This window comes from Phyllostomus hastatus, unplaced genomic scaffold (genome assembly GCF_019186645.2).
Source record: "Phyllostomus hastatus isolate PE091 unplaced genomic scaffold, TTU_PhHast_1.1 phas_scaffold_39, whole genome shotgun sequence".
Lineage (NCBI taxonomy): Eukaryota > Metazoa > Chordata > Mammalia > Chiroptera > Phyllostomidae > Phyllostomus > Phyllostomus hastatus.
In genome coordinates this window covers 22,480,906-22,502,059 of record NW_025334028.1, presented here as the reverse complement: position 1 = coordinate 22,502,059, position 21,154 = coordinate 22,480,906, and the positions used below count along the sequence as shown (strand labels likewise).

General features: G+C 34.5%; 1 protein-coding gene across 1 annotated transcript in view; it reads right to left on the bottom strand.

The window, feature by feature from the left end:
• The window catches only part of LOC123806823 (microsomal triglyceride transfer protein), a 45,122-nt gene extending 32,008 nt beyond the window's left edge, over positions 1–13,114 (bottom strand). The window contains exons 1-3 of the mRNA XM_045820197.1: positions 12,973–13,114; positions 7,241–7,428; positions 5,847–5,990 (exon numbers count right to left, since the gene is read on the bottom strand). Coding sequence (XP_045676153.1) covers positions 5,847–5,990; positions 7,241–7,428; positions 12,973–13,033 — 393 coding nt within the window. The 5' untranslated portion in view covers positions 13,034–13,114. The remainder of the gene's footprint in view (positions 1–5,846; positions 5,991–7,240; positions 7,429–12,972) is intronic.
• Between the last annotated feature and the right edge of the window lie 8,040 nt (positions 13,115–21,154).

The following is a 21,154-nucleotide window of genomic DNA, read 5'->3' as shown; positions in this document are numbered from 1 at the left end:
TAAAAATGTATCATTTATCATATTTGGTTAAATAAGTGGCAGGAAAGGTTCACATTCTTATCCCTCTCAGTTCTGGCAGAAAGAGATCTTTTACTGGGATTTCTTTTGTTGTGAAAAGGGCTATTTAAACTTCTCAGAAACAAGACCATCAGAATATGAAACTGCAAGAGACTGATAACGAGCACAGTGGGCATAGCCCAAGGGAAGGAAAGAGGGTGCTGACAGAGGCTGGTGTCTCTGTGAAAACAAGGATTGCCCAAGGAAGGCAAATCAGGAACATTCTCTTTGAACATGTCAACATGATCTCTACCTGTAACTCTGCTTGAAACAAAAAACAACCAAGGTTTAAAATAACAGCACAGAAACAGGTTTTTAGAAGAGAATGGCAATCACCACTCTCGAGACTCCGGAGATAACACAGCCACCAAGAGCTATGACAAGGGCCCAGACGTGGCCATAATGCCTGTGGACAAAATTCCACAGGGGGGACTTTCTTTGGTGCCCTGGCAGCACTTACAGTGGCCCTAGTTATGAGCAGATAAGAAGGATGGAAGATTTTTGGCTGAGATTGCTATCACTCCGAGACCTGCTCCAGGCACTGCTTTGAGTTTCCTTTTAGAAGACAGGGAAAAAGAGGTTGGAACTGACTTGACTATAGTAGTAAATGGCTTATCTTAGCTTTGTTTCATCCTGGATATTATAGGCACAGGAATGATAACAATGTCTCATACTATTTTGATAATTTAACTCATGTTTAAGAAACAAAGCTAAAAATACAAAGAAAATTTTCTGGCAACCAGTCTGTCATTTTTTACCCTGTATTAACTCCAGATACTTCACAGGGTTTTAAAGCTAGAGGATGGATAAAGCTTCCTTGTAAAAATTACTTAAGGTCTATGGTGATTATAGCTGAGAACTTCCACCAGAAATATCCTGAATGCCTTCCTATTTTTCTTGAAAACCAACTATGACTTCTCAAGTAAAACAGAAAGCTCATTTATTATGCAATGGATTCAATTAGTATCAATCTGAACAATTCAGCCACATGAAAACTCCCTCATTACTTAAAAGAAGAGAGTATGTTGCCTGCATTATCCAAACAAGTGCCTCAAACCTCCATTTTTATTTTCTACATGTACACTGCCTAATGACAGATTTACTGGGTACTTTATCCCACTCATAATCAGTTTTAGTCATTACACTGGACACACCTGTAAATGGAGGAATTGTGTTTGTTCAGGCTAAAAAGGAGCTGGAATAAGTGATCTCAGCATCTGAAAATTGATGGTAGCATATTCTCAAACAAACCACTAACAATTTCTTGGATCCAAGGTTGAGTTTCTGATGTTCTCAACCTGGGTCTTTTTTTTTTCAACCTATAAACTGGGTCTTTTTTCTTCTTCAGAATTACAGTGTAACTTCCTTTTCAAATATTTCAGAGTATAATATCTCCAGATATCATGACTATTGTAGGTTCATACCTGGATCACTTGAGCCCAGTTATAGTAAGTAGGGCTCACTGGTTGGCAATGCTGGCATGCTATGGCTCGTGACTTTTTAGGCCTGAATTTTAAGTACTTTAGAAAGCAAGAGCAGCCATTAGGTGGGAAAAACACTTTTACTTATCATCAGTAGCCTCACTTTCCTTCCAGGCTACAAAATGTGCCTGAACTATTTATAAAGTTTGACCTAAAATTTCAGGAAACCCAGTTTTCAGATTTAATTTCTGTACTATGCACAAAGTTAAGTATTCTTTTGTTAGTAGCCCCCTTCTATGGATCAAGATTTGACCTTGACTGCTAGGTGCCTAACAAAATGGTGGTAGAGACTGTTTTATTTTCCTACAAGGCTAAATGATACAAACAGTGAGACATGAAGAGCATTTTTTTCATTCTTTCTATTAGCTTTTATTATTTTCCTAGAACTAAAAAAAGTGGTCAAGTCTCTTTTTCCTTGTATGAGTGCTACTTTTGAAGCCTAAATTCTGTTTTCTTAGTGCAGAACACAGAGGTCCAAACAGACAGCCCTGGTAATCCATATTAGCTAAATGTCAAAACTGTTAGAATTAAGCAAGATTTTGATCATTAAAAAAAGTAATTAAGTCAGAACTTGGCAGTTCAATTCAAGTGGCTATCACAGCAGTAATCTTAAATTTATTCTTTCACAACAGGAACTGAATGTTTTATTATATTCTGGCCATAAAACTGATTTCTTCATTCAGTTCTGAAATGAGCTGTGAACGTCTGAGAGCACAGGATTCTTATCTCAATTCACAGTCCCCAGAGCTTCCGGAGACCAGCAGTGGCACAACCTAGTGGCAAACTAATCCTTTAACCCAAGAAAACCAAAAACAGAGAGAGAGTGTGTGGGTTGTGGGCAAGGAGACAAGGTTCCTCTTCCTGGCAAAATTAGGGGGTCAATTTCCCTTTAAAACCAGTAAGGATTATTCATATATTTTCCTTAGGGCAAAAAAAAATGCTTCTATACATTCTCTTATGTACATTGTTTAAGAATAAGAAAAGGTAAAATTCCATTAACTTGCTAAACAGCAAAATTTTTTAAAGGATCCTAGAAAACAGAGATTAGTCATTTGATCTTTTCTGTTTAGCTGGCATCGTCTCTAAACAGCTCTTTGATCTGTATCTAAGATGGAGCCTAAGTAGGAAACAGACAAGTGAAGAAATATATGAATAATTACATTTTCAAGTTGTCACATTTTTTGGAGGTTTAGTGTGTGTGCAGAAGCCACACTGCCAGATTCAGAAAGCAAATCAATGCCTGGAAACAACACAAAATAAAGGGCCGACTCAGCAGCCATGTGGTTAGTTTAATCAATACTGACAACGAAAACCTAAAAATGGAAATTCTGTGATTATCTAGTTCACTGGATTAGCATTTCAGGCCAAGAAAGAATCCATACTGTAACTTGACGCATCTTTTGCTTATCTGTGTTAATCCGCTTAACCAGAAAATGATCGTGTTTCCAACTTCATTTATGATTTGTAGACAAAACTAAAGTTAGGCTCAAATACTTATATAGGAGAGATGACTGCATGAAAAACGGATGTGCAATAAATAAGTATGTAAGTATTTTAATTGGCTCTCTTTTATAATGTAAATACAGGAGCTTAAAACAGGGGGTTCAGGGAAGACAAAAAATACACGTTAATGAGCGTCCTTGAAATCACAGAAACCTCAGGGAGTAAAATTTAATTTGAGACTCTTTAAGAAAACTGTCAATCAGCAATTCAATCTTTCCTTTCACAAATTCTCTCATGGTAAGGCTGATGTGAGACTTAAGATAATGATCTTTCTGTCAGTAATGTGGCTAAAAATTACACATAGCTTCTTAGTCTCCAGGGTCATGGGTTTTTTTCTGATAAGTACTTTATCATATAATTGAAAGATAGCACAATGTACTTTAACCTGTGGCTACAGTAAATCATCACAGGTCATAGCTCCTATAGAACTGGCACAGTGGAGTTACTGAAATAATGATGTGGCAGAACCACCTCAGCCTTTGAATGGTGAGGACACAGAGTCCATTTGTGTGTGTAACAAAAGACTTTGTACTCAACTGTTAATCCAAGGGGCTATAAAATGATTGGTTGTCATTAAGGCTATACATGCAATTTATATTTTATGGGCTCAAGCGTTTTGCCACATTGGAAGGTCAGATAAGAAAATAACAGTATTTCATGTTGTTAACAAAGTTGTGGTATGCAAAAATCAAGTGAGTTAATAGATATGATGAAGAACGAAATAGGGATGCTACAAGTCAACAAAAGAGGCGGTATTTTCCCAAATGCTTTCCAGCTAGAAGATAGTATAACATAGTGGTTTCCAGCATAGATTCTAAAATTAGACCCTCCGTTGTAGGCTGGGTCCCTGGTTGGGAGGATGGGAGAGGCAACCGATCAATGTTTCTCTCTCACATCGATGTTTCTTTCTATCTCTTTTACCCTCTCTCTAAATATAAATAAATAAAATCTTGAAAAAACTAAAATTATACCCTCTGTTTTAAATTTCAGTTCCACCATTTGCTAGTTATGTGACCCTAGGCGACTTGCTTTACTTCTCTTCACTTTGGTTTCCTCACCTAGTACAAGAGAACGATAAAGCAGCACCTGCTTCCTGAGGATAAAGCAGATATCCTTTGGACAGTGCAGGACTCTGAGTGCTCAGTACTTTCAGCTGTTATTAAGCAAAGTCTTTCTCAACATCAGACTCGTTTCAGCTCCCCATAACCTTATTTGTTCATTCCTTTAGTTTACAAGCCTTCATTGCATCCCCACTATGAGCAAAGTGCTGAATACATAAAGACATAATTGCTGCCCACAAGAAGCCTACTCTGGTTGTGGATGGCAGGCAAATAAAGAGAGGATTACAATACACTGTGATAAGTGCTTTCATGGAAGTAAGCCCAGGGGAGGAAGGAGTTTGAGAGAATATTGGGAAAGTCTTCCTGGAATACCAGGTCAGTCAGTGTAAGGCATGGTTCAGTGTAAGGCATGGTTCAGTGTAAGTCATGGTGCTTTGAGAAAGACAGAATGGAAGGGCATGAAAGTGAAAGGAGGGCTGAAATATAAAGAACGAAAATTTTCTCTCCATAAACCCATAACCTAGCAATGAACACCAATGACGAAAGAAAGAGATAAGGACCCTGAGTGAGCTACAAAGTGCAAAGGGAGTTGTAAAGAGGACTGATTCTCTCCAACTGGCTAGAAGCATGTCAGCTTTGTAAAAGAAAGGCCCCTGAGCAAAACCTGAAGCATTTTCAATATTTTAACAAGTAGAAAAGAAAGAGAAGCATTTTTGAAATGTTGATTCATATTTGGTTGTAGGAGAAATGCCCACATAATAATCCTTCTTGTGAGTTCCTTTTTAGTACTTTATTTTTAAAAATGTACCATAATAAGAAATATATTACATATCTAAAATTTGTATTTTAAAGTATTTATTTTGATCTTTATTTTGAATCTAGAACTTTTGAATCTAAAGAATCTTTAGAGATGTGTAGACTTTTAACTATAAGAGTCCTTTTCTATTTTCTACTTTAGTTCCTAAAAATGAACTTTCGTCTTTATTAATGCGTGTTTATGTACATCAATGTAATAACTATACTTTTCATAAACTCACATATGTAATACCTAATAATTCATTGACCACAATTGCTTCTCAATCACAAACATATTAAGACCATTTTAATATGGTAGAACCAAACCATAAGTAATGCACACTTACAGAATTTTCTGAGTAAATTTTCGATAGATAGTATAGTGTCCATTCATTACTTTATGTATAAAATGCTTTTCAAAGTCATAATTTTAAAGTAATCTCTAAATGCCTTTTTTTAAAAAGAAGCATTTAGAAGTTCCATATCCTTTCAAAAACTTCAATTTTGTACTTTAGTCAGATATTGAGACTCTTATAACAAGTTAATATCACTTATTTAAGTTAGATCATTTCATTCTTATAATTTGTCTATTTTCCTGAATCTAATAATCTGTGATGAACTTTTGTGTTACAACACCTTTCTAGTCTTTCTTAATTTAATAAAGAATGCACCTTCTAATAATCTCATTAATAAACAAGTACTTGATTTTGCTGTAATGATTGCTATAAAATAGGGAACACAAATGGCTAAAAAATATAAATGAATCAAATGCTTTGATTTACTTCTGAAACATTTACTTTGCAACATATTTATTAGTTCTTGAAAAATTTCATTCACCATAAACATAGTGACACCATGATCACCTAAGAATAATATCTAGTAAAGGAAAGAAAAATACAAAGTTGGAGAAAAAGATGTGGGACTCCCCCAAGCTCCAAATCACTTTTACCTTTCCATGGATTAGATGAAGGAGCACAGGTCTTTGCAAAGCTTCCAAGTTTTCTTTCCTGATGATTTTGGATGGATTTTTTCCTTTAAAAATGCTCTTCTCTCCCCTCTTCTGATTCACATTTTCAACATTTACATCTTTTATCTGATATCATGGAAAGAGACATATTAGAAAGATTTCTATATCTGTTTTCATCAGATCTCTTAGATAATAAAATGGAAAAGCAATAAACAGAGTTGTCCGCAATTTCTTCTGTTTTTTTGAATTCATGGTTCAGAAAACCTAGTCATTAACTTCAACCATTAGGTTTTTGAATTAGGTAAAAATATCAGTACTTAAAGAAATCCGTGACTTCAAGTTTATAATTATGACTAGAAAATGGATTTTTTATGCCACTGTCACTCATTCATTTTGAACTGGTACTATCTGCCCAAACTCTTCACTTTCTGTACCATTTGTTTGGAAGGAGCCTCCCCCCTTGTATATACAAAATTAAAGATGAAAAGTGTAATTACTGAACAAGGGATACATAATATTTTCAGCAGAATACTGTTGTATTGAGAAATGGCTCAAACAGCTGGATGATGAAGTTTTGATTCAATTTGGAAGACACAACAGCTGTTAGAGACATCCAAAAAAGCAAAGATCACTTGATAAATATATTGCAATTACAGCTCATTATAAAATATAACAGCAACTACTTATCAGTTACAATGAAGCAAATTTTGTTTTTGTGTACCTGTTTCACATTAATATGTGAAAGATTAACTGACTTCACTGAAGAAATCTATTGCCTTTAGGTCCTTGAAAGGTAAATATGGAATCACCATATATTAAAACTGGGACAAATCCCAAAGACTAACTTGAGCTCCTCTCTCAACCCACAAATCTGCAGCATTATAACTGACCAACACTGCCAGGCAAAGGAGCACTTGTTTTTTTCCTTAAAATACAGAACACATTTACTCCTTCATTGGTAAACCCACCTGTTATATCAAGGAACTTAGGAAAATTGGAAGGCCCAATTTATCTCTTTCAGTTATAGTAATTTCAATTGTTTTTCACATGACATGGATTCTAGATCCTTCACTTCCAGAACATTTCAAATGCATTCTAGTTTAATGTGTCTATTAATATGACACACAGAACTGGACACCATACTCCAATAATTCACCAGCATATGCCTTCTTTTGCCTACTTCAACAATTTGGAAAGATTCAAATCACTCCTGATTAGCAAAAACTTCGAAATTGTAAATATATGTGTCTTAGTGATAGAAAACAAACTCAGTGTTTATACCACCAAGAACACAAAACAAGTGCGATCAACTTGTACACTTCTCAAAGACTTTGCTGACAACTAGTGTTTGCACTTCTGTGGTAGAAAATGCCCACCGTGATTTGGATCAGCTGGTCATCATCACCATCAGGATTCCTCCACAGTAAGACGACATCCACATTGGATGAAATTCGGTAACCCACACTGTCTTGAACTTTTCCTTTGCCCTGATTAATAAAAACTTCAGTGGAGTATGTGAGTTTGTACAGTCGGTCATTATTTAAAGAGAGACCAGTTGTATGACCTGCACAAAGAAAGTGACAGAAGTCAAGTGTTAGTTATAAATTATCCCTCAGACCAGGGACTGGGCTATCCCCTCACAAAGTGGTGACCAGTGGGGGCTTAGTGAATATTTGCTAAATGAAAAATGGTTCTACCTCTCCATGTGCTAAAATCATTGGTTTGGACAGCAACAAAAATAATAAACAAATAAGCTTCCACTTTATAAACATTAGTTTGTATTCCTAGTCAATAATCTAAATATTGCTCTAGTTGAACTACAAAATGTTGAAAAATGTCATTGTATTGCCTTAATTATATGAATATGATTTCTTCTCCCACAACTCAGCTTTATTAAGGCATAATAAATATGATTTCAAGTAGAGGGTCAGTCCTGGGATTTTTTAAATAAAGTTAATGAAATACATTTGTAATTAAATGCAATGAATCATTGCAAAAGTTATTTTAAGGGTCAGAAGGCAGTTTCTCAAACAGGATTTTTGAATATTTAAAGAATATCAGTCCAATTCAATTCACTCTGTTAATTTAATTAGTAAACTTTTAGCACAAAGGTACATTTCAAGGTTACACATGTATAAGTTTAAATTAGCTGTTTCTGAATAAAATATTTCACTACATAAAATCCTAGCACAGGCTTTAAAGTGACAGAGGCAATTTAATATCAAATAGTACACAAATCAGTATTGTGAGCGAAAAAAATTGATACAATACATGGAGGACATCCCATACTTTTCAGTTCAGTTTAATTTACCCAAAGAAATGTGTAGGAGCAGGATCAAGTCTTTCTTAGGGATGACTTGAAGTTTATAGTTTTACAAACTTTTTTGCATATTTTATATCTATAGCTCTCAGGAGGTAGTCAAAAAAATTTCAATGTACATTTTTTTCTCAGTACTAATGAGGTTGCATTACCTAGTTAACTATAATAGGCAACCATAACTTTGTCCCCCCTCAGGAAATATGTGTATGAAGGAAAACACAGGAGGTTGAGATGAGTAGGCCAGAGTAAGGCAGCTGAGAAAAAAGTAAAATTACTTTGCAAAGTGAAAACAAAATTTAAAAAAGCCCCGAAGAGTCTATACCGTCTACTGTCTCTATCACCTACCACAGTACCTACTGCCCAGAGGAAAAAATTGTCAAAATACAGTCTAATAAACTAAGTGTTTTATATGCATTAACATATTTAATCCTCACAAAAACCTAATGGGCTAGGTGCTATTATTAATCTCATTTCATAGATAAGGAAACGAAGGGGCACAGAGATTATACACTTTATCCAAGATCGTCCAGATAGTTAGTGGTAGAGTCAGGACATGGACCCAGGCTGTCTGGCTTTAGAGGTTATGCTCTTACCTATGCTCTACACATCTAAACCTAAAAGTGTTAGGCTGAACACTTTTCTATTCCTAGGGAGTGAGCTAGTTCGTTCATTCATTCATTCATTCAACAAGGATGTACTGAGCACCTGCTGGGTAGTGGGTACCTTTCCAGGCTCTGGTGCTATACCAGTTAACAAGCAGACAAAATGCCTACCTTTGTGGAGTGTATGAGCAGGAGATGGCAATGAGCTTATATACTCAAAAGTATATGAAGAAAAATGAAACAGAAAAGGGAATGGAGATAGTGAGAGAAAGACCTTTGTGAGAAGGTAATATTCCAGGCAAAGGCTTTAGGCTAGCCACATGGATACCTGTGGGAAGGGCATCCCACACCCCTACCACCCCATCCTCCCTATAGAGAGAATAGCAAGTTCAAAGGCCCTGAGAAGAGTTCATGCAGGTGTGATGGAAGAACAGCAGACAGGCCAATGAGGCTGGAATTGAGTAAAGAAAAGATGGCAGAAGGAGGTAAGGTCAAATAGGTGCCTAAGGGTGGCAGGGAGATCTGGGGGGCATTTGCATAGACTTAGAATTAGACTCTGGGTAGATGTGTGGTAAAGTTCTGTGATCCGACAAACCTTCATAGAAAGAGGATAAGGAAACAAGACCTAGGAATCTGGAAAAGCCAGGAGAAGGAGGTGTGGAATTGGGTATCCAAGTTTATACTTGTAAAGATAAAGACAGACTGTGTCCAAGCAACAAGTGAGGCAAAACCTCAGGTAAAATATACAGAAGACAGAAAAGGTCAAAAAAAAACCTTGAAGGAGATGAAGTCTGTGACTCCCTCCAGCCTCCCTTACTGCCACTCTTCTACATTTTAAGTGGGGACAGTGCTGCAGGTTCAAACATTGGCTTTCAGGTCAGGAAAGATATTTTGGCCAGAGAGGACTTATTTTAATAATATCTATCAAATTCTGCATAAAGCATAAAGGAAATACCTGTTTTCCTATCTAATCCTCACAGTGATTATAAAAGATAAGCATTATAAGACATGAGAAAAGTTGACTCTGCACTCAACTCAACAGATACAATGCCAGATTTGACATTCAGATTTACTGAGTTCCAAGTTTTGTGGACTACATGAAGGTATTTTCTGATTAAAGTAACTATGGAAAGTTTGTAGAAAGGTAGCCTCCCTTAAATTCTGAATTTTTCCAAATTACCACGTTGACCATTTTTGCTTGGTTTTACTTTACTGGCCAATTTACTGGCCAATATAATGTGAAAAGGGAAACATATGATAGATCCATTTTTTACTATGACTTAAAAGTGGTAAAGCACAGGAAACAATAAGCCTTGTTCTCCTAGAACTTTTTCCTACCTCTTTCAAGAGGAGATAAAGCCTAAAATGGTTCAAATAAGTGGATTGTGTTGTAGTGTTGTCCCTGTTATCCTTACCTCTTTGGTAAATATTTCCCTCTTTATTTTTTCAGAGATCTGGCAACACTGAGCAATGGGGCATGTCCTTTTTATATTGTTAACATAATTTGCTTTAAGGTGTTGCTCTTTAGTGTGTGCAGAATGGCATATTCTGAAGTTGATGTTAAATAAACCCACAAGAGAAAGAGTCTCAGTACTTCTTCAATGTGCCTCAAGTGAATCTAGAATTTTAATTGACTTAAAGGCAACAAAATTTAGCTTCAAACCTTTTAGGAAAGATCTTAAAATACTCATTTATCAAACTTAGATGAATACAATAGCACAGTTAATTGTCCCAAGCAAGAAGACAAAGTAAAGATAAATCAAAGGTGAAGTTTGAAGAGACACTAATAAGGATGACAGGTTATGGGATTTAGGATTCCACCAGAAAACTACATATAAGACTTGAAGTAAAGAGTAGGATAAAGGATAAGGTGAGAAAATGGAAGATGGTTAATATGAATGAATTAAAAGGTATAAGTAAGGCTGGGGAAAGAGAGGAAGACTGGAAGTGAAGAAACAGCTCGGGTTCAGAGGGGATGAAATTAAATAGAAAGTTTATGTGTGGGTTATCAGAAGTAAAAGCACTGTAAAGAAAACCAGAAGATGGCACAGAACAGATCCATCATTACAAAGTATGATTTGGAAAAACTTGAGTTTTCAGAATGTTCCCACTCAGCATCTCTCCTCTAAATAGACTCTCTTTCATATTAATCTGAACCCCTTCCTCCATTCTCTTCCCAGCCCAATCAAAACCCACCCAAATCTGGTAATTTGCTAAGTAGTTGCAGTGACACCTAAATTTGAGATGAGTTTTGAGGTGATGAATGGAATCCCCAATATTTATAATGTCCTGATTTTAAAGTAAATTCTTCACAAGTGGTTTGCTTGTTAAATGTCCATTGTTATGGATAGCAAGAAAATTATTATTAAATCATGATACCATCATACAAAAGTTGATCACATCTAGGTAGAGAAAGTCCTGAACTTTTTATTTACGATATTTGGCATAAGCAGCTAGTACCATAAATCTAATGACATTAAGATTTATGGGTAAATCTTTGGGACCCTCACTGACCTAAGTTCATTTCAAGATCTTGGAAGGGGACCCTAGTATCTTTTATTTCAGTAACATTTGCAAAAATAAGATGTTTTTGTAATTTTTCCTCAAAGATGACCCTTAAGTTGCATAGTCTTCAGGTTCTAAAAATCTGGATTTACCACTGAACTTGAACACAACAAACTGTAACTGTCTCCTTCTAAACCTGTGTGTTACTGTTGCCTGTCTGTATTTTAAGTCTTCATATGTGCATGTATTTGAAAATATCAAATTATGCAATTTTCTTATTTATAGGGTGAGGGAAAAAAGAGAAACCCATAACAACTACTATATCTCAATTATTTTCCTCAAAATAATCATGGTATTAGGTTTGATATTATGTTGTAAAAATCACTCATATTTCAAATACACAGGTTTATTTGACAAATAATAAAATAGTAAGTTCTCTATCTAATAATTCTCAGATATAATTTACAAACTTTTACTTTCTTCTCAGAATTTTTTTTCATCCAAGTAGGGACTGTATCTTTAAATACCAAACATTTTAGAAACCAGTGAAAAATACTATCACTTTAAGAACATAATGTTGAACATATGTTCAAGAACATAAAGTGTCATTTGCCTATGTAAAATAATTTAAATTTAGCCCTCCATTTATTGTTCCAATAAGGAAGATTGTCTTCTCATGTGGAAATTTTCCATACAAAAAATCTTGAGAAAAACCTCACTTTATCATCAAAAGCCACAATTATCCCAAAAGGGTTTTTAAAGTTTACAAATACACTGTTTTATCAAGTACTTAGAATACACAGTTAATAAATAGAACTTTATTATGCTATGTTATATGTTAGATCCTTTACCTTTGATAGTGCTCCCTCTTAATGGACTCTAAAAAAGTGATCATTTTACAGGTGCAGCATTTAGAAATCCACAGAGTGTATAAACCAGCTAATTTAAAACAAGATTCTATATCAATACATTTCATACATCTTTTTGAAACCACTACTCATAAAATGTTTTTCTCTCAAAGGTCTTAATTCATGGGTGTTTTAAAAAGTCAATTTTATCCTAAAGAAGAAGCAATAACTAGCAATAATATTTTTCCAAAGATAATAAATCTTCATTCTTAAATGTATGTAGTTTTATTTTCTGTAAATAAATGATAATTCTATCATTTCTAAAGAGTAATGAAATCAAACAAGTGCTTTACCATTTCATTCATAATTCTTTGGCAAATCAAATGCTTTTTCATTGGGTCTAATTCTTGATGTCACGTTGCTAAGCAACTAGAAGGAAATTTAAGAAATGTTTTTTTTTAAATCCTCTTTTACAATTTAAATGAAGGAGCTGCATTCAGTGAGTGACCAACAGCAACAGGTAACAATAGCTGGCATCTTTTTTTCTCTCTTTTAAAAATTGACCATGAATGAGAAATTGAAGCAAGAAGCACACTAAACTGAGGAAATGAAACAAAAAGGAAATTCTGTTTTCTTAATGTATGGAGGAATTTGAATTTGGTTTTTATTCTAATTTAGCCATATCTTCACCAACATTCCATATTTACATGGTTTTAAGATGGTTTACTTAGAAACTTTTTCACCATTCACACACACACACACACACACACACACACACACACACTTCCCCTCAAAGATAAATTAAAGTTTAGAAAAAGGCAACACGAACTTACCTTTAACAGAAGCTGAATATGAGGAAATGAAGCAGAGAAAAAGCACAGCAAGAAGAATCATATTGACTAGCCACCCTCTAATGCATCCAGTACTCAGCAAGGAGTCACTAAGAAGTGGACTCTTCTGACGGCAGTGAGGGAATGTCCCTCCTTAGAACCTGTAATGATAATGTTTATCTTTGGGGAAAGGTCAGATTCCAAACTCCAAAATCAGGACCTAAGTTCACCAAAGGACTCACTATTAATGATTAAACACAGGTGGGCTGTAGTTTTCGGTCTTTCACTCTTTAATTTTTTTTTTTATTCAATAAGGAAAAATCAAGAAAGTTTTCACTTTGGAAAGCTAAACTAAACCAGTCCATCTTCTTATAAATTCAGAAGTATTTAGGAACATCTGAGGAAAACTGATGGTGATACTTCTCTGCTCAATAGTAATCATCATGCCTATGATATTAAATGCCTGTCTTCATGTTTTATCACTTTATGTGGAAGGGTAGTGAGGATTTTCACACTCAGCTTAACTTAATTGAGATGTATTATGTCTTGTATGCTCATCTTTGAATGTGTGCTATTAGAAGAAATTACTCTGAATTTTAGGGCTTAAAAATTTTTAAGTTGTGCCACCACCAATCACTTCAAAATAATGTTCGAGTAGGTAGAACTTTAATTTCTGAAACCTAGATGATCAACATTGTTTAGTAGTAACACATTCTCAGGCCAATGGAGTATGTGAGTATTTCATAGTAGACTTCTAGCTATATCTAATGACAAAAAACAGCTAGTTGTCTAAGTCCCCAAACTGGCTGGAGTCCATGCTTTCTGAATCCCATTTCTAGGAAGAGATTCAGATGGGGAATTCTAGTCCTTAGCACTATTGCTACAAAAAAATTAATTAGGAAACATCTCTAGAATCAGAGCAAATACCCTAGTATGATGAAGGCCATGCTAACTGAACACACTTTTATCCTTGAAAACTCCCAGAAGAGAGACCCTAATATGAACAATGAGGTGGTTAGGGTGGCATGTGTGGGGTTGGGTAAAGAGGGAGTAAAATACTCGTGAAAGGCCATTATAATGAACTTGAAAACACTTAAGACCATGTTTAATTATAAATGAGTTCTTAAATCTACCCTCATCTTTCTCAGAACATTTTCTAGAATCTTAATCTTTAATTTAGACAACCAACCCATGTAAAAGACAGCCAACTTGATAGGGACACAAAATAAAATGTAAAATTTAAAATCTACAAAGCTTATATAAAAAACTAAAAGTTGAAAATTATTCATCTTTGTCATCTACTGAGGTTAGAACTTCATTTGCTGTCATAAATTTTGTATATAACTTATGGCTAAAGTGCCTATGCAAAGATAAAATGTTGGCTTGTGACTTTCACATTAAAGTTATAAGTAATAAATTTTCCTGGGGTGAACAGACAAGGCCATTCTTAGAAAAATGCTTTCGTTTTTATTAATAAATAAATACAAAGTAAAGTGAATGTCCTTTATTGCTTTATTGTCCTTTATTGTGTTACTATATTTCTGTGCGTTTCCACAATTTCTGCATTACAGAGAGATATGAAGCCATTACAGTCACTTAAACTTTACATATTTATTTAAATTAAGGATTAGTTTGAATCTTATGTGATTCTATGAGAACTGTTTTTGGCATTTCCACTTGAGGCTCACAGTAACATAGACCTTTAGTTTTTGTGATTAGACTAAGTGAGGCATGATACGTGTCTCTTCGGGTAAAGTACCATTCGTTGTCAGGTATCAGAGTCCAACTAATAAAAGGTATATCACTATTGCCTAATAAATCCTGTTTCACTTGAGCATTTGCTTTCCACACGAAAACTCCTGTGTCTGTATTAGTCATTTCAATACAGATTGCTCAAATAAGGCTGCTTCTGTTGGTGATAAATAACATCATTTTCATGTAACTTTTTCTATTTACAAAGATATTTGAAAGATTTAGGATTGCTTCATCCAAGATGAAGAATGCCAAACACTTTCCATATTCAGTGAATTTTGTGTACCAAAGAAGAGGCTTTCTCCTCTGCTGCCTTTTTGATCAAGCTGAGCACGCACTGTACACTATATGTGGAAGATACCTCCCAAAACACAACAGCTATTTTACATGGCGTGTGAAGCAATACTGAAACACAGCACAGAATAAAAATAACAAGAGCTTCCATGTATGGACTGATTACTATATAGAATACTCTATGCTAAGCACTTTACATTTTTATAGTATATCTTAACAACAATCATTTCTCATATTAGAAAAATGAGGCTCAGATTAATTTAAGACAATGATTTAAGGATTATATAGCAAAACAAACTTGAAATCTAGGCCCAAAATTCTTTACTTAAAAAATATTAGAAATAGAAAATGGAAAAATTGATTTCCTATGGGTGATAGAGAGTTATTAATTGGGACTCTCCTTTAATGAGTCCATCACAACTTTGTATGGAGGTTAGCAAAGCACTTGACTGCTGTGCTTAGATGTGCCTGGCTGAAATTACAGAGGCAAACATTGATCTGTGCTATCCAGATTAAAGTCAAATAACAGATTTTAAAACAATGCTATTACAATGAAATCTTGCTGGTAGTACATGACACTGGGTAATACTGCTATACTACTATTTTGCAGTAATAAATAAGAGACTATGAAATAAAGATGAATGACTAATTCCAAAGTACAGTTGTGTTTCTGTTAAGTATCAGAGGTTGTTAGAAGTTAACTCATTTTCCTTGATTAGAAGATAAATGAATTTCGCCCACTAAAGGAGGAAGAGAACATATTACCATACTAGATATAGATATAAGTAGGTCGGGTTTCAATACAGGAATAAAAAGTCTTTATAGCATCAGAACACTGTACTCCATTCTTTAAAAAAAAAATCAGTGAAAAAAAATTTTTAGAGGGGTACTCAAGTTATCCTTAAGTGGTCATAATAAAATCTAGCATTAGTTTAAATTCAGTGAGGGAATTAGCATTTTTAAGGAATCCTGCAAAAAATATTTTCAGGTTAGGAATATTCTTATGATGTGTGCCATGGCTGGCATGGCTCAGTGGATTAAGTTCCAACCTTCAAACCAAAGGGTCACCTTTAAACTAAAGGATTCCCTGTCAGGACCCATGCCTGGGTTATGGGCCAGGTCTCCAGAAGGGGACTCATGAAAGGCAACCACACATTAATATTTCTCTTTCTGTCTTTCTCCCTCCCTTCCCCCTCTGTAAAAATAAATAAACAAAATATTTTTTAAAAGAATATTCTTATGATGTGATGAAATCTTCCATACCATGGCAAAGTTATAGAATACATATACTTTTTCAAAGGTAAGATTTCTGTTTGAGAAAAGAATAGTCACTAAATGCCTTTTCTTAACAAGTAAACTTGAGACTTAGATTTGAAACACTTGGAATCTAAAACTCTCTAAAAAGATAGTGATTTTTTTTTAACAACCAAAAATATCTTAAGGGTCAATAACAGTCACCCTAAAAGGAATCTAACTTTATATTATCTTTAGCCACACAAAACTGAATTTCTAGCATTTTAAAGGAGATAGTTGATGGCTTTCTTTCAGTAGATGAAAGAGATGTCTCTCTGTTGTAAAGAAAACAAAATAAAATTTTGACTAGAATAATTTTATTTATAAAGACAGACCAGAGATTCCCCATATAGCCTGCACCCAGTTTCCTCTATCATTAATATCTTACATAACTGTGATAAATTCATTAATATTAAAATATTGGTATATTATTATTAACTAAAATCCACATATTACTTGGGTTTTCTTTTCTTTTTTTATTAAAAAATTATTTTATTGTTCTATTACAGTCGTCTGCACTTAACCAACAACACACCCCCGACACAAGCCCTCCCCACCTCGCTCCCTTGCTTCCACCTGCCTTGGTTTTGTCCACGTGTCCTTTACAGTCGTTCCTGAAAACTCTTCCCCCTTCCCCCATTATCCCCTCCCACCTCCTTTCTGGTTACTGTTTGATTGTTCTTAATTTCAATGTTGCTGGTTATATTGTGCTTGCTTGTTTGTTTTGGATTTTCTTATCTAATACTTTTCTTTCTGTTCCAAGATCCCATCCAGAATATACTACTATATTTAGTTGTAATGCATCCTTAAGTACATCTTGGTTGTGACAGTTATTTGTAGGAGGCTCCCCTATTGCAATTTATGGGATGTTTTTCTTATGATTTGACTGGGCTTATAGGTTTGGGGAAGAAAGACCATGGAGGTACCATTTTCATAACATCCTGTCAAAGGTATATACTATTAACATGATTTATTACTGTTGATGTTGACCTTGATTATCTGGCTGAGCAGTGTTGTCAGGTTTTTCCACCGTAAAGTTACTCTTTTTTTCCACGTTCTCCTTATACTACACTCTTTGGAAGGAAGTACTACATGCAGCCAATATTAAGGATTAGGGACCTATATTCCTCCTCATTCAGGATGGAGTATTTATATAAATTAATTATTTGGAATTCCTCTGCATGAGAGATTTGTCTTTACTCCCCCGTTTATTTATCCTTTATATCAGTATGGATTTATGAGTATATTTATTTTATATTTTGGGTTATAATACAACTGTTACAGCATTGGCCATTGGGAACTCTCAGTTGGACCCTGTGCTCCTTTGACATATCCTATCCGTGTGTGTGTGTGTGTGTGTGTGTGTGTTAAAGAATTTCCTTAATTTCTGGCACTGCAAGATGCTCTAGTTTCATCTTGTACATTTTCATCTTGTCATTTCTCCAAGGAGCTCCAGTTCCTTTTATTAAAGAATGGTATTAGAAACCAAAATATGGGCACAAAGTGTGCTCCTTGTACATTAAGTCTTCCAACCCACGAACACAGTGTATTTCTACATTTATTTAGATCTTTATTTCTTATGTCAGAGTTTTGTAGTTTCCCTCATGTAGATCCTGTATATGTTTTGTTAGATTTATACCTAAGTATTTCTATTTTGGATTCTAATGTATTTTTGCATTTCAAGTTTCAATTGTTCAATTGACTTTTGTATGTTAACCTTGTATCTTGTGACCTTGCTGTAATCACTTAAGAGTTTCATAATAAATTTTTGTCACAGATTTTGGGGAATTTTTTACAAAGACAACAATCATGTCACTTGAGAACAGTTTTACTTCTTGTTATTTCCTTTTCTTGTCTTATTGAACTATCTAGGACTTCCAGCATAATACTGAATACGTTTGTGTACTTTTTATATTACATATTCCTTTTGAGTTCTGAGTTTTCCAATTATTTTATGAGTTTTTTTGGTTTTATTCTATTCTATTTGGTTGTTCTATTTTCTATATTTGAATGTTCTCTTGTTTTGAAATATTGGGTTATATTTTTCAACATTTTTCATGTTCCATATTCATTTTTATTAAAACAGCTTTTAATAGGATTCACATATGATCTTTCTCATGGTTATTTTTGGGCTAAATAAGATATTCTGTACTTTGAAGAGGGGGAGTAAAACAGCTCTTCTAATCTTATGGTTCTAGAACTTCCTTTTCTGGTGCTTTCTTGTTATTTCTTAGCTTTGTCTCCCCTTCTTCTCTCCCATGTTTATCTGTACCTGTTTTAATTTTTTCCTTTGCCTCTATTGTCCCTGTCCTGATCAAGTTGAGTTCTCCTCCCAGAAGTTTCTCCTTAATGTTGGGTTTTGTGCAAGAAGGGAGCTCAGGTTTAAGTTTTGAGAGTTCATAGTCTCAACCCCCCACATACACACACCCTTCTAGAACTTTTCAGATCTTCTGCTCATCCCTTTGTACTCACTCTGAAATTAGTCTGCCAGTTTTGATGATTTCACATTGGTCTCCCTTGCTTTTCAATGAATACCTGTTGGCAGGTGCTCTCATAGCCTTCAGATGCTATGTTGTCATCCCACTATTTCCTCCTACACAGCTGTTGATACTTAGTTGGTGGTTTGTTCCCATCCACTCATATTTTGAAGTTTAGAAGAATTCTTTTTCACATTTTTATGTTGTAGCTATGATATGAACATGTTGTCATTAGTGTTTTCCTATCCTAGATGCTCTACCTATTTTTATGAGACAATTTAGACTATACTGCCTCCATAGTCACCTTCCTAGAGTCTTCAACATTCATATTACTTGGAAGGGGGGTAAATAAGGAATACAAAAAATTTTAACTTTTATTTTTGAAGTCAATAAAAATGCTAGTTGAAATTATTATAAATGATACATTGATTCTGCTTTTAGGTACCTTTCAAGTCATCTTTGAAAGTTCATTTATATTTGGTTTTCTTAGCTGGAAATTAGTGTACAATTGTCCCTTGGTATCCACATGAGATTAGTTCCAGGATGCCCATGGATACCAAAATTGAAGAGTACTCAAGTCCCTTATACAAAATGAGGTAGTATTTGCATATAACCTATGCACATCCTCCCATACACTTTGAATCATCTCTAGATTACTTTATAATAGCTAATACAATGCAAACACTATATAAATAGTTGTTATACTGTATCATTAGGGAATAATTACAAGAAAAAAAGTCTGTACATGTTCAGCACAGAATAACCCTTGTAGGCCTAACTACATACACGATAAAACTAAAATAGGTTTACAGTTACTTGTATGGAAAATAATACAATTAATAAATATCAATACAAGAATAAATTGTTTCACACTCTCACTACTATAAACTCACTTTTGCCCCACCCTGCAGTACACATCAGCAACGACCCTTGGAACCTGCAGGGACTGGCTGTATAGTCCTCTGGACTGGCTGTATTCACAAGTGTTGTTCTGTGCCCACAACTCCCCATCCCAACTTGCTGTGCAATATTCTCACACTTAATAAAATATTAGAATTAAACTTAAAATAATGAAATTTGTGGTGATTGCCCAATGTTCTCAGGCCATACAATTGGAGGAACTCATAACTCTTCCAAAAACCATTATTAATGTTTTTGTGACCTAAAATTCTGGTTCTATCTTTACCCTCTTCTCACACTACAACCTGGTCCGGTTTGAAATACTGGCTGCCAAATGTCTGAATGTGATTCACAGACATGTTTTATTTAGCCCACTCAGTATTTTTTTAAATTATTGACAACACTAAAAATCCAAGTTTCACATAAAAATTGATTTTTGGCTGCTATTTAAAAATTGAGATCTGATGTCATTAGCCCACATTCCTATTGGAACTTGGACTCCGATTAAATAGAGAATGTATTCTCATGTTTGTGACACTATTCTCCCAGATAGCTTTTCTCTTTTGTCAACTTCTAGTCCTTGTAACCAGTATAAATTTGCAACCATGGACTAACATCTCTTCAATTTCAATCTCATATGTTGGTTTAAATTACCAAATATGTGATGATTTCTAAATCTGTTTCTACTTAGATGTTCTGCAGACTACCCAGAACCCACATATTCAAAACCATTTTTTTTCCAAAACCTGCTTTTCTTCCATTATTCTGTAAATGACCCAGGTAAAAAAATCACATTCCTATAATTGTCCAACTTGTAAGAACACTTAGGGCTTTTCTTTCTTCTTCCTCATCCTACCCAAAACTTTTCAGTCATGTGCCAAACTATGACATTTTTACTTCCACTGTTCCCAGTATTTTAAATACCTTTCTCTTCTTCATATCTGGAAGACCCCTACTTACTTCCCAAGAAGGAGCAAACTTATTAAACTTCTGAAACTGGTTCCTGCATCCAAGAGTAGTTAGTTGCTCCTTTCCATGTACAAGCATCTCAGGTATATTATGTTATATGGTATTTTTGTGTTGCTGGTTCTACCACTAGACTAGGGATTCCTTAAGGATACTAATCATGATTATCTTTGTATCAAGAGTACTAAGTCCAAAAATATATGGAACTCTATATATGTGTCAAAAAGATGAATTTTACAAAACAATGAAAATAAGATTATTTCATGTCATGATTTTTACTTTCCTATACCTTTTATATGCTTAGATCTTTGGTCAAAGTCTTTTTAAAATTTTTTTTTTAAATTTTTGCTGGCACTTTTTAGTGCTTGTTTTGGATTGATACTAGAACCATTTCAAATTTTGCACCATGACTATAAAGTTAAGTAGCTTTGTCAAAAGAAAAATTATTGACTCCACTACTACATATGAGTTTTAAAAGTGACTTAAATTTTTTTAAATGTCTA